The following is a 13,772-nucleotide window of genomic DNA, read 5'->3' as shown; positions in this document are numbered from 1 at the left end:
CGCTTCCCACCGCCGTGTCCGCGGGGGCTCCACTGCCGCAGGGTCCTCTGCCGCCGGGCGCCGGTGGGGAACCCCAGCTCTGTCCTGGGGTGGTGCAGCCCCCCCGGCTGGGAGCTGTGCCGGTGCAGCCGGCTTGGGATACCCGTCCCGTGGCGGCAGGGAGCCAGGCTGCACCGCGTCTGCCGCCAGGCCGTGGCTGGGCACAGGCGGTTCGTGCTGCTGCCATTCCAGTTCGGCTTGGTGCTCCCCCTCTGCTCGGCCCTCCCCGGGTGGCTTGCCTGTGCCAGCTGGGGAAGCATGCACCCTGAGCGTGAAATGCTGGGCCCCCCTCCTGCCACCCTGCTTCCGCAGGCAAAGAGGAAGCACTGGGGCCCTGCGGGACAGTGCTGAGCTCCATCACCCTGCCCACAAGCTGTGGAGCTTGGCACCGCTGGGGCCAAGTGGTCTGGTGGGTCTCACTGGGCAGCACAGAGCCATGTGGTGCCCAGCTCTGGCCTCTGCTCCATGTATGACCAGCCCCAATCGTGCTGAGCATCGTAATCCATTTTGGTGCATGGTGTCAGCAGCAGGTAGCCTTGTCCTGCTCTATCCCAGGCTGCGGAGCTTGGCCGGGGTGCTCCCCCAGATCCCTGTCCCCTGCAGGTTTGGCAGGGCAGGGGCAGAGGTACGGGGTCAGGGCAGGATTGTGCCAGGTGAGCCATGTCAGAAAGTGTTACCAGGGCACGTAGCACTTCTGGGGCTCCCCAGAGCCAGACACCTTTCACCCAGCACTGTGAGCAAGGCTGCTGCGGCTCTGCCACAGTGGAGGCGGATGGTGGGGTTCTACCTGGATGGCTCCCAGCAGGCAGGAGCTGGCACAGCTGGAGCAGAGTCCCTGCCAGGGACAGTCCCCTGTGGGGAAGGGACAGCATGGGCCAGTTGTGTGGCATAGGCTGCTCTGGTTACCAGTCGTGCCGGGGTGACACAGGGGTATGGGAAGCTTTGGCTTACACCATGTGGCCAGAAGTGGAGGGCTCAGGCTGGATGGGTGCTGCTGCTATAAGTCATTGCATCTTGCTGCTTTTGAAAAGAATTTGGGGGCCCCAGGGCCACCAAAATGTTTGTTGCCCAGCCCTTCGTCATCAGCACTCTACTTCCCTGTAACTTCCCAGCCAAGCTGTCCTTGTGCCAGGCTGGCCTGTCCTGCACTCACATGCTTCTGCAGACCCAGCAAGCACCTGAAACATCCTCCTGAGCCTCAGCTGTAGGAGGGGACACGGTGGCCCCTGCCGCTGTGCCCAGCCTCGAGCATCCCACCACCCCTTGGCATGCCAGCCTCAGTGCATTTGCAGAGCAGGTGGCAGGTCACTGAGATCTCAGCTGGCTGAGCATATGGCTGCAAACCGCAGGGTGCAGATGAGCTGCTGCCAACAGCCAGCCTGGGGAGCGTGCGTGTTTGTGCAGTGTGGGTGCTGAGATGCCTGGCCATCGGAGGGTCCCTGCGGGCAGGGACATTCCCATCACCGCTGCCCTAGTGTCTGTTCCCGTGGTGGGGGAGGTCTGCTGGACACCGAAGGGCAGCATGCTCTCACCCCAGTGTGTGGGCAGGCATCTGCTCTGCCTCCATCAGCCCACACCAGGCTTGGCACGTGGGAGGTGGCCTTTCTGAAAGGCATTTCCCATCCAGGCATGAAATGTGTCCCTGGGAAGCAAGACCACATCACCCAGCTTTGCGAGGCAGGAGGTGGGAGATGGACATCTCATCTCCAAACCCATCTCAGGTGTCACAGTGGGAAACTGCTGCTCATGTCCCCAGCTGAGCAGCCTGTTTGTGAAGGCAGACACTTGACCTGGCCAGATCAGGAAGTGCAGTGTAAACACCAAGGATCACATCTGAGTTGCTTCTCCCCTTCAGGCTGTGTCTGCAGGGCTGTGCTGGCAGAGGCGCCCTGAAAGCTTGCCGTTTGTTTTAAGGAGGTAGCCAGGATGGTACCATATGCTTTACCAGCCTCCCTGGCACGCTGTGTGAAGGATTGCTTCCCCCAGGGCTCCTGGCTGCATGCGGGGATGTTGCAGGGCCAGGATGGACCCGCTCAGCAGTCCCCCTGTAAAATCTCACTGCAGGGGTCCTGCCTGGCACCCCCAGATGCTGAGGGCCAGGTGTGGCTGGTGTCTCCCCTCACTGAGAGACCAGTGCGGGGTGATAGGACACAGATTGTGGGGCCCTTCCTCCTGGGTCTTGCTCATGCTCCAGACTTGTTCCCCATCTCCGCTGCAGCCCCCTGCGCACCTGCTGGGTGCAGGGAGAGGAACTTGCGTTCGGCAGGAGAAGGGTTAACAGGTCTGCCACCGAGCAGGCTGCTGTGACAAGGACCAGAGGAAGTTCTGCAGGAACTGCTGCTCTCTGTCAGGCCTCAAAAGGAAACTGTGCAAGGAGAGGAAACCCAGGGCTTGTCCTTTTGGGGCTGCACACACAGCTCGCTTCCCTGCAAAAGGCTCTGCCTTGTGTGTGGGGTATCCAGCGCTGCGGCCACCCACTGCAGCTCTTTGCGATGCCCTGTGGCCGCTGGTAGGCATATAGGCATGATGGCAGCTGCAAAACACCTGCTGTCACCTTTGCTTGAGGGCTGGACTTGGCCCTGGGTGTGCCAAGTAGCTCCTGATCCTGGTGCCCACTTGAGGTTGGGTGTCTGTGTCACCCAGAGCGGGTCTGGCTGATGCAGGGCATCCCAGTGCCCCACAGGTGCAGTGCTCGGCTGTGGAGTAGTGGTGGGAAACACTGCAAAGTGGGGATTTGGTTTTGGAGCTGTAATGAATTTCCTTCGCTGCACGTCCATGTGGGAAGCATGCTGATGGAGGTGTTTATCTGCCTTGGTCAGCCACAGCTCAACCCTGTGGTGCTTCATAGCCCAAGACCCTCTGTCCTGCCCCAAATTCCCTGACACTGGTTTATCGCAAAGTCCTCTGAGCCCTTCCCACCATGGGAGAGCCCAGGCCTGGGACAGTTTCAGGGAGAGGCAGTGCTGTCTCCCATTCCTGGCAAAGCTGGCCCTGAAGCCTCCCACCCCAGTGAGGGGCTATGCTTTTACCCAGGGACCATGAGCAGCCACGTTGCCCAGCCCTCCCAGAGGACGGGGCCCTGCAAATGTGCCTCCAGTATGATCCAGTTGGTGTTGGCAGCCTCCAGGTAGTGCCAGGTCCACCAGCATGGGAGCTCCGTTGGGGCTGAGGGTCTCTGTCAATGCTGTGGCAATGCTTTGTTGTGTCCCCTCCAGCCGTGCTCTGGCCACAACGTTGGGCCCCTCTAAAACAGATGCATCTCCTGACATGAGTTTTCCTTCTCCATCGCAGGCCTGGATTGGGGGCATCCGAGCAGGCTCTGTTGCATCCTGTGGGAACCATGTGAAGGCCAGCTGTCACTGGATTGTGTTCAATGCCGAGGCGACAGGTGAGGCACAAGGGAAGGGATGCTGGGTGCAGCTGGTGGGGCATGGATTTGCCCCTGTGGTCCCTGTGGGGCTGGGTGGTGTGTCAGCCCCATGGACCCCAGAAGGCACGAGGGTGAGTGGAGGAGGCTCTCCCCAAGTTCTCCTAAAGGTGCTGACAATCTCACACCTCTTAGCTTGCATTGCAAAGCTGGGTACACCCTGCTGCATCCCAGGCTGTGGGGGTTCCTGGGAGCTTCTTCTGGGTGATAGGTAGGCTGGTGGGCAGCTGGTGACCTGCTCCTGTGTCCTCTCCTGCAGGTGTGCTGGGTGTCGTGCCACTGGAGTGCGAAGATGGAGGCAAGAGGACCGTGGCTCAGCTCTGCTGCCACTCAGGTGAGCTGGGTGTCTGTCGGTCCCAGTCTGGCTTGTCCTGTACCTTCACCGTGCTGTGCACCAGGGCACCAAGGAGTCAGGTACCACCTGCCACCTCCACAGCAGGCATTTGGTCCTGCATGGGCTGTGCGGAGGGGCTCAGGTGCTGAGTCCCAGCCTGGCATGTCATGATGGCCTGTCTCCCAGGCAAGGGGCTAGGAAAGCCGCTGGACTCCCCAGGGACCATCACACACAGGCAAGGTGGCCCTGACATGTCTCCCTTGTGTACGAAGCACAAGCCAACGGCAGCCGTGCTGAGCACATGGGGCTCTTGTCAGGCTGGGCTTCTGCTAAGGAGCTGAATTGATCCACAACCCTTCATCCCTTGAGCTGCAGGGAGGTCTGGATGTGTAGCTCTTGCTCACACTCTTCCTCTAGCACCCTCTTCCCATGTTACTCATTGCATGCCCTGAAATTCCCAGTACGTGCAGTGCCAGGCTGCTGGAGGAGCTGGGGATGGCATCAGCACGGGTGTACCTGGCTTCAGCAACGGGAGGAACAGGCTGGACCGGTGGCTACATGGCCCTGAGCAGCCCTGACGTGGGCAGAATGAGTGCTGCAGCAGAAGAGGCAGCTGGCAGCATTGCCAGTGGCAGAGGAGCATGTGCCGTGGGGGTGGAGGGCTCTGCCTCCTGTCCAGGCACGGGGAGTGAGTGGTGGGGAGCTCAGGGTACCCCTCTCCTGGTGTCAGAGCAGCAGTGCCAGCCTGGGGGCACTGACACCCCATTTCCTAAAAACTGCACCAGAGTAGCCAGAGAGGAGCCAGTCCCAGCACCGCCTTACCGCGTGTGGTGCCTTGGCATCACTGCAGGGCTGCGTGGCATGCCCAGGCTGTGCCACCTCCGCCCAGCTCTGTCCCTGCCCCAGTGGCACGGGGCTGGGCACGGGGAGCTGCACTGCACTTGCAGGCGGGCCATGAGCTCTGCTGCTCCCAGGAGAGCTCTGGAGGGGTGCACTGGCAGCCAGCACAACATTAATGGCTTCTTAATGAGATTTAGCACGAGCCCTTTGAAGCTGGCTGTGCCAGAGCAACGCCTCCAAAGCGGGGAAAAGATTTTTCTTTCCTCCCGGGGCAAATGCAGCAGAGCAAGCTGCTCGCTTTTCGTGCCTCCTGGGCCCGTCTCTCGGCAGCCTCCTGGAAGCGGAAAAGTACACAGTGACCTACTTTCCTGAGTGTGTCAAATGCATCTGAGGGGCTGCTGCTGACAGTACCAGCCTTTCTCCCACGGGGCCCCACCACTGGAGCCGTGAGGAGCGTCCCTGCTGCCGGCACACCGAGCCGGGGCGTTACAAAGGGAGCCTTGTTACCAGCACGGCCCCAGCTGGCTGCGGCGAGCCGGCATCCAGGCTGGCACAGATGCCCTTGTGCTGTTTGTGGTTCTCCCTCTGCCTCCTGGGGATGTCCGACCTGAAATTGGAGCCAAACCTGGGTGGCGGTGGGTTAGACCGGGAGATGCAATTGCACAGTGCTACCCTTCATGGCTCCGGTTGCCCGACGAAGGGGTGAAAGACCCTGACGGACAGACAGCGTGGAGGGGCTCAAGCTCTCGCAGCAAAGCTGAGCTGCTCCAAAGTGCCTTGGTGGGGCTGGATCTGACCCCAGCTGCCCGCGCCTGCCTGTACCTGTGTGTGTATGAAAAGAATCCGAGGCTGGGGAAGAGAAAAGGTGGGCAGACATGCTGTCTGCAGGGGTGAGGTGAGTCTGAACTTCTGCCCTTCTCCTTCCAGATGTGGTGACAGACTTTGACTTCTCACCCTTTGATCAGTTCCTGCTGGCTACGGGCTCTGCTGACGAGACGGTGAGTGCTCGGTGCCCGGGATCCCAAGGGGGCACCCTGTGTGCCCAGCTATGTCTGGGATTCACTGTAGAGCCCGGGGGAGATGGAGCCAGAGTGACGGGAATAAGAGGAGCCTGGGGAGGAGGGTGCCAGCCTTGGGAAGCGGTGTGGGATGTCCCCAGGTTGTAGGGGACAAGGTAGATGGTGTTGGCTGGGGATCATCCCTCTCCCACCTGAGATGCCTGCAGCTCTGATTCCACCGAGCTGCAATGAGGGATTGCTGGGTACCTTTAGGGACCAAAGCCTGGAAAAGCAGCAAGCCCAGGTCGAGTGCTGCCGGCACCCAGCTGGGTCCCTCTCACCTGCGCCGAGACTGACCCACCTCTCCTTGGGGCTGCAGGTGAAGGTGTGGCGCCTGCCTGAGAGCAGCCAGGACATGCCTGGTGGTGCGGGGCTGACCCTGGGGCCCGGGGGGGGGCCAGTGGACATGCTGCAGTTCCACCCCACAGCGGACGGCATCCTGGCCAGTGGCGCAGGGAAGCAAGTCACCGTCTGGGACGTTGGGCAGCAGCAGCTGCTGACAGGTAGGCATGGCTGTGCCTGCCAGCTTCTGCCCGCAATGTGTATCTCTGCTGTGCTGGTGCCTGGGCTCAAGCAACGGGCTCAGGTCCGGACCTCGGTGCCACTGTGCAGGCAGCCCAGGTGGCTTTTTGGGCAGGGGGCACTGCAGCCCCTTGTGCATGTGCATGGGCTCCCCTGTGCCCTGACGTAGTGGTGTAAAAGGCTCCTGTACTGCCCAGGGTGTCTGTAGCAGCTTTGCTGGGGATCCCCTGGGGTGACAGGTCCTTCTCCCTGCATGTCCCAGTGCACAGGTAGATGTGGGTGCTGTGGGCTGTTGCTGACCAGCGTTGCCCAGACCTCAGGTAACGTGATGGGGAGAGGAGGCTGGGCAGCAGCACAGGGGTGTAAGTGCCCTGTGGCTTTCCCAGGGCTCCTGCCCTTTGTATGGAGCTGCCAGCGGTGTGGGGATGCTCCCTGCACGGACGTAGCAGCGTCCCGGTGGGCTCTGGCCTCTGCTCTGGCTGCTGCCAGCCCTTTGGAAAGGCCAGATCGCTGCTCCGTGAGGAAGCGCTCACGGGAGGGAGGGAGAGAGAGCAATGGCTCCTGCCGGTACACCTGCCTCGTCCGCGGGAGGGACCCCGCTTATCCCGGTCCTGAGCCTGCTTTCCGCCCGCAGCCCTGGACTCCCACGGGGACCAGCTGCAGAGCCTGGCCTGGAAGCGAGACGGCCGGCTCCTCGGCACCTCCTGCAAGGTGAGCGGCTCAACGGCCGGCCTGGCTGCGGGACGGCCGGGCGGCACCCTGCTCCTGAGGGGGGGTGGGTGTGGGGGGGCGCGGGTCACGCGGTGACCCCGTTTTGGCGAGAAAAAGGCAGGAATGGGGTCAGCGCGCGGCGCCGGAGCCGCGGAGGGCGGCAGCACTAGATGGCGCCTGGCGCCCGGCAGCCGGCGGTGCAGGCAGCGTGGCGGGCGGGCCGGGCGGCTGGGCCGGCAGGGGGGCCCAGCGGGCCAGCTCAGCGGGCAGGGTGGCTCAGCGGGCAGGCCGGGCGGCAGGCGGGCCTCCGCGCCCAGTGTGGGCAGTGCGGGCGTACGGCCTGAGCCAGCAGCCTCCCCTCGGCGCCAGGTGTGCGGGGCCAAGCGTGCAGCGCAGCGCCTGCCAGGCCCCCAGGCAGCGCTCAGGGGCCGGGACCCAGCGTGCCAGCCCGGCTGGGCGAGCAGCCCAAGCCCACGGGTGGAGGAGCCCTCGGCCCCCCTGTGCGGAGGGCGGAGGCTGAGTGAGCAGGTGGGCCCAAGATGGAGCGTGCGGGCTGGGTGTGCAGGCGAAGCGAGCGGTTGGAGCCCGTACCGAGTGTGCAGGCTGAGCGCAGGGGCTGTAACCCCAAGCCATGCCATCTGGGGTGCGGGTCTGCCTCCGAGCTGTGCCGTGTGGCCCATGAGGCCGGTACAATACCGTGCCGTGCCATGGGGGTCTAGCCAGCACAACGTGCGCTCACCAAATAGCACCCTGGCAGCAAGGCTGGCACTGGGGCACCTCCGTGCTGCCTCTGTGTCCCAGACAGCCCTTGCCGAAGGGCACCCCGCACCCTGTTTGGCTGTGGGGTACCAGACAGAAGAGAGGCTCCCTCCCCTGCCCATGGGATGCTGGAGTGCTGGCAGGATGGTAACCAACGGTCAGGCTCCAGCTCTGGCTCTGTTTTCCCCTTCTCTGGGAGCAGTTTTGAGGGTGTGGGGGTCCTGGTGAGGCTGTGGGGGTCCTGGGGCTGCACCCCTGCCAGCAATGTGGGGCAGGACCTAGAGGACACTGAAAGCCTTCCATAGGGGCGGGCACTGCAGGCAGGAGAGTGATGGGCAGCAAGGAGGGGGGCTGCTCGCTCCAGTTTTCTGCCAAATACAGCCTGACATCCCACTAGCCACAGGGTCCTTAACCCTCCTCTGTTTTCTTTTTATCTCAAAAGGACAAGAATCTGCGGATCTTTGACCCTCGAGCCAGCCCAACTGCCTCCCAGGTACTGTCCCTCCCGGGTGTGCTGGGTGCCATGGTGCAGGCAGCCCTGCCCAGCCAGGGTGCCCACTGCCTGCTGTGGGGTGGGCTTTGGAGCTCCAAACTGTCCCAGCCCTAGCACGGCTTGGGAGGGGCCCCAGCCGCAACGCGGTGGAGGGGCTGAGGGCAGGGGGAACAGGGCTGCCTCATCCTCCGCCCCGGTGGGCTTCGGCATTGGATACCTCTGCCCTCCCCCCAGGTCGGCAAGCTCCCCCAGTGCAGTGGCACGCTGCTGCTGGGGCTGTCTGCCTGCGGGCAGCGATCCAGCACCCTGCAGGCGGTGATCCCAAGCACCGTGGGCAGGAGGGCTGCGGTGGGGCTGCAGGCTCCCGGGCTCGGTGCCACTGTGTGGGAGCTGGGCAAAAGGCTCTTGGGGATGAGGACCTGCAAAGGGTGATGGCTGGGTGGCTGGATCTGCACAGCTCAGCAAATAGCAGCCATTAGGAAATAAGTAGAGGACTTAAGCCTTGACATCGAGTTTAAACAGCCTCTTATTAGAGGTTTCCTGTGGCTTGAGGGCTCTGGCTGCCGGCGACTGCCGGCCCTCACTGCAGAAGGGGCTGGAAGCCTTTGGGAGGGGAGGGATGCAGTGGAGAGCAGGGCGAGATGGCTGCAGTGAGCTCTGCCGCTCCTTGTGCCTCTCTTGCCACCGGTGTGCACGTACCCATGGGCTCCAGACACTGACGGCCTGTGGTGCCTGTGCTCAGGCAGAGCGGTAGCCCTGGGCAGTGACCAGAGGAGCTGGTGCTCTTGGCAGTATGCTGCACTGGGACCCTCCAGTTGCCTCTGCATGGAGCCCAGGTGCTGAGCTCCTGTAAGGTGCTTTCTGCAGGTACGTGTGGTGCCCTGACCTTTCAGGCAGCCTTATAAATACAGCACCACAACATATAAATATAAACCCAACGGATGCACGTGCAAGCAAGCCAGGGCAAAGGGCTCCCAGCCCTCAAGTGGCCCCTGTGACGTTCCCCTGCTCTGGGTGCCACTTGGTGTGGATGGAAGGTACCAGTGTCTGCTCCCAAATTCATCCTGCGCCTATCCACCGACAGCCCCAGGCGCTGCTCCCTTCCCCGCCTGCCCCCTGCTTCTCCCCCTGCCAGACCTGTCAGCTTGTATAATGGCGTTTCGGCAAAGCTGTGAGCGCGATGGGCTCGAGCCAAGTCTCCTGGGGAGGGTGGACTCTGTCTCGCTGAGCTATTAAAAATAACGTGTGAATGATGGTGGCTGTTCAAAGCAGGCAGCTCACTTCCCTCCACTGCCGTCTGATCCAGCCCGGGGCCAGCATTCGGGGTTTGCCAAGAGAAATATGCACCTTCTCTGCCGCGGCCGAGCACTGCCGTGCCGTAGCCCTAACCCCAGCCGGCTGAGAATTGATGAAGATGTTTAGTCTTGGAGAAGTACTGTGCTGAAGGGGAAAACTTTAAAATGCCATAAATCCTCTAGAAGTTTGTGCAGGGCTTGCTTAGCCAAGAGGAATAGCACTCCCGTGTTCTGTTTTTTCTTTTTTCCCCGGCTGCTGGAGGGCCGGGTTATTTGGAAAGGCTCCTTCTCCCCCGGGCCAGCGTAGTTACAAAACCGGGTGATGCTGGGGCCGCCGTGCAGTGCCAGCACCTCGTGAGCTCCTGGCTTTGAAGTTGCCTAGTTTTTCACAGCAGCGAGCAAGGTGAGCAGCGCGATGAGTTTTCCAGCTGGGCTGGCCCCTGCAGCACCGCGGGCTGGGTTTCCTCAGCAGCAGGCCAAGGTCTTGGGCTCAGGCTCGGCACCGCCGCTGGCTCACCCCAGTCCCTTTGCAGCACACGGTGCCGAAGCCAGCTTCGACAGAAAGCTGTTTCTCTGGCTGGTTTTCTTAATTTGCCACACCTGCTTCATTAAGCCATTCCTTCTTTTAGAGCAGGGGGAGAAGGGTGAAGAGGAGCTAAAATAAGAGCCTCGGGGAGGAGGGGTCACCAAGTGATGTTTGATGCTGTTGTCAGGTCTCACGGATGCAGCACACATGGGGCTGGGGACCGAGGACGGGTGGCAAGGAGGGTAACTGGCAGGCTGCCTGCGCTCCGTGGCAGTGCCCCTGGCGGGGGCCTGAGCCCCCCAGTCCCAGCTATGTCCGTGGCAGCTATTTTGAGCACATCCAGTAGTAGGCAGGATCACATGACACAGCAAGAGTGGCAGGGCTGGGGTCTGGCTGACCCCACAGGGTGCCCAGTACGTACACAAGGCCATGGTTTCCCTTGGGAGAGCAGTGGCCTCATCCTGCTGGACCCCCAGCCTCTCATTGCTGCGTCTGGACTGGAGCAGGGAGCTGCAACTTCAGCAGCCCCTTTGCGAGCATTAGGGCTGTGCTTGCACCCCATTGCTGCTCAGTGTGCCTCCTTGGTGCCCCTAAACTGGCAGTGGAGATGCCGGAGCCACCCCTTTGCTGCAGCGGGTCCTGCTGTGCCTCCCTGTGCAGCTGCAACTCCCCCTGCCTGGCTGGGGCTGGGGCTGAGTGCTGCTGTCCTGGAGGGGTCCTGTGAGTCCCAATCTCTGCCTCATCCCCTCCCAAGGCCGCACTGCCCTGGCTGCAGCCTGCCCTCCCCTCCCATGGGTGCTGATGCTCGCCCTCCTTGCCTTGACTGTCTTGCTGGAAGCGAGTCACATCCTCTTCCTCATGGCTTTGGCTCTGCCAGGGCTCAATGCTTTGCTGCTCCCGCCCTCGCCCACCCTGCAATGTGGGGCAAACCCCACAAAACGTCCCTCCCACATGCCCCTGGGACGTGCCCTTGGGGTGCATCATGCACTGGCGTGAGGGGACAGGGGACAGAGTACTGAGCAGGGGGGTCGGGGCAGTGGGAGGGTGCCCGTACCCCGGCTGATGCCCCACGTTGGTCACCAGGACCAGTGCAGGGCAGGGATTTGGGTATGGCATGGGTTACTAGGATGGCATCTCTGCTTGCCCACTCCCCTGGCCAGCCTCTCCTCTGGGTCCTGAGCTTCCCCTCCCCGAGGCTGGCAGGGGCAAAACACTGCCTGCACAGTGGGCCGGGGTCTTGCTTGTCCTCTCAAGCAGTGCTCTCCAAAGCAAGGTGCACACAGCAATCCGTGAGGGTGCAGGGAGAAAATACTAGACCTTCAGCTGTACATGCATATCATTGTATGCATCAATCAACCTATATCTGCTGGGGGTGCATCCTCAAAAATATTTACTGACAGGCATGTGCAATCAAAAACACTTGCAGACACTGCTGGAAAGAAGCTGGTGGCTCATGGGGGCAGAAAGCTGCTACATGGGAGGGACCGTCCTGCGCTGTGCGGGCAGCGTGGCTGCACGTGTGCTTGTGCCCCAGTTTGGCGCAGCAGAGCTGTGTCCAGCGGACACGGCATCACTCCCAGCCGGCAGCATGCGGAGCCGATGGGCCACATCCCGCCCCCGCACGCTGCGTGCATCTGGCCGGCACCTGGCTCCCATTACAGGGCCGGGGTGGGTGCCGTCGGCACTGGGCTGCAGGGCTGCCGCCGAGCGCGGCCAGTGTGGGATGGAGAAGAGCTGACTTCGTTCTCACGAGAAACTTCCTCCGCCGGCATTTCAGCAGGACCGGGGGCGAGGGAACGGCCACGCGCACCGGGCGAGCGCACGCTCCTGCTCACGTTTTAATGAACTCTGGTTTAGTGGTGGGACCGGAGCTGAGGGCCCCTGGGGACAGCCGGGAGGGTGTCCCCAGGGGTTTGGCCCTGCTGTGGGTTTGTCCCTCCACCTGGTGGGCTATGCTGGGGCAGAGCTCAGGGCCTGGGAGCACATGGGGCTCACAGCCCTGCAAGCACACCCAGTGTGGGGCAGGACTGTGCTGTCCCGCTGAGGCTGGGAGTGCCCCAGCCCTGCCTGTGGCCCCAGGGGTAGGAGAGGGACTCCAGCCCCTCTCCCAAGCTGTAGCCACCATCCCATGGGCCACATCAACCCCTGCCACGGTGGGAGAGTATGGCAGGGAGAGGGTCTCCATGGGAAGCATGGCCGTGGTAGCGGGGCAATGCTGTGGTAAGGGTGATATCCAGGCTGGAGTGACCCATCCATACCCACAGCTAGGACCCCACGAATCCCTATGTGTCACCTCTGCCCAGTATCTGGCTGTCAGCCTGGGGCTGGCTGGGGACTGCTTGCTGGGGGAAGGCGCATCAGGACATAGAGAGACTTTTAGCCTTCTTCCCCCCCACCCCATCAGCGTGGTATCCCACGCTGGGGTCACCCCGGGGGTACCTGACTCCCAGCCTCAGCAGCGGCTTCCTCCAGGCTGGGGGAAGGTCTGCAGCATCCCACATTCCCAAGGAGACCGTGGGAAGCTTTGAAAAAGTTGGCCTGGCTCTGGGCTGCCTATTTATAGCACCGTGCGCTCGGCGCTCTCATGCTTCTGTTCCCCAGCGTAGCTGCACGGGACTGTTTATATTTCCTCTGCTCTGCTTCCCCCTCGGCCGTCCTTCCCAGGAATGCCGCTTGGTATGGCAGACATGGGGAAGTCAAGGAGGATTTGGGATGAGCCAGCAGCATCGCAAGGGATGCGGGTGCACAGGGGCACCGGCTTGCCCTCGCCTGGGTGCCCTTCCCTCGCACTGGGGACAGCCCTGCTGGCGCAGCAGGGTGCAGGTCCCTGCCTCGCTCACCTGGGGCTCCAGCACGGCACTGCAGGAGCCCTCGGCTTGCTGCCCAACCTGGGGTGCCGGGGAGGCTCATGCTCAAGAGGGCAAAGGCGTTTTGGGGATTTGGTAACGGCCTCATGGCAGAGCTTGCAGGGACAGTGGCTGCAAGAAGAGATGTGGGAGAGGAGGGATGGGTGCTGATGGGTGCTGCAGTCTGACCAGCCCGTGTGGCCAGCGAGTCTCCCCTCACCTTCCCCGGGGAGGGAGCCCTGCTCCCAGCCCGACCCCATGCCTGGGCATCAGTGCTGAGGTGGGAGCCTCCGCAGCCATAGGGCTGTCCCAGTGGGAACCTGCTCCCCTTCCTGCCCTTGCTGGGCCAGCAGCATCCCCTGGGACACTGCACTGGCCTCGTCGAGGGCAGGAGGGCCTGGATCCCCTGGGACATCACACTGGCCTCATCAAGGGCAGGAGAGGCCGGACCTAGGCTGGGGGCTGTGCTGGCGGGGGGGTGGGAGAGGCAGAGCCTGCACAGCACTGATGGTGCCCAGCTCCCCAGGGGCACTGCAGCGATGCTGCCCTGTCCCTGGGATCAGGAAGGCAGCACAGGCAGGAGGGGGCTCACCCTGCTCTGCCCCACCATGGCACAGATACCTCACACCCAGCAGTGGGCAGGGGCCAGTGATGGCAGCGTGATGGCTACCAGAGCATCGCCACTGCCATGTGTGGTGGCTGGGATCCCTGGGGGCAGGTGGCAGCTCCTGGTCTCCCCGAGTTCTGGGCAGAGATCAGGAGCAGGGTTAGCTTGGAAGAGGCTGCTCTGCTCTCCTGACCACCTCTGGAGTAACTGAGATTTGGCAATGGAGGGAGATCGTTCACGTTCTGGTGCCAGAGCAGGATGCGGTGCCATGGTTAGCCCCCTCAGCTCCCCAGGGAGCCGTTCCTCCTGCCCTCC

The 13,772-nt window shown here is 62.6% G+C and overlaps 1 protein-coding gene across 2 annotated transcripts in view; it reads left to right on the top strand.

The window, feature by feature from the left end:
• The window catches only part of CORO7 (coronin 7), a 38,512-nt gene that overhangs the window by 339 nt on the left and 24,401 nt on the right, over positions 1-13,772 (top strand). The window contains exons 2-7 of one of the 2 annotated variants that reach the window (XM_040590994.1): positions 3,331-3,427; positions 3,726-3,800; positions 5,568-5,638; positions 6,018-6,201; positions 6,855-6,931; positions 8,133-8,183. In XM_040590994.1, the coding sequence (XP_040446928.1) occupies positions 3,331-3,427; positions 3,726-3,800; positions 5,568-5,638; positions 6,018-6,201; positions 6,855-6,931; positions 8,133-8,183 (555 nt within the window). Of the gene's footprint in view, positions 1-3,330; positions 3,428-3,725; positions 3,801-5,158; positions 5,467-5,567; positions 5,639-6,017; positions 6,202-6,854; positions 6,932-8,132; positions 8,184-13,772 lie in introns of those variants that run through there. The other variant, XM_040590995.1, reaches the window with a different exon arrangement.

This window comes from Falco naumanni, chromosome 4 (genome assembly GCF_017639655.2).
Source record: "Falco naumanni isolate bFalNau1 chromosome 4, bFalNau1.pat, whole genome shotgun sequence".
NCBI classification, from domain to species: domain Eukaryota; kingdom Metazoa; phylum Chordata; class Aves; order Falconiformes; family Falconidae; genus Falco; species Falco naumanni.
The sequence above is the reverse complement of the archived record's forward strand: the minus strand, read 5'-3'. Positions and strand labels throughout refer to the sequence as shown.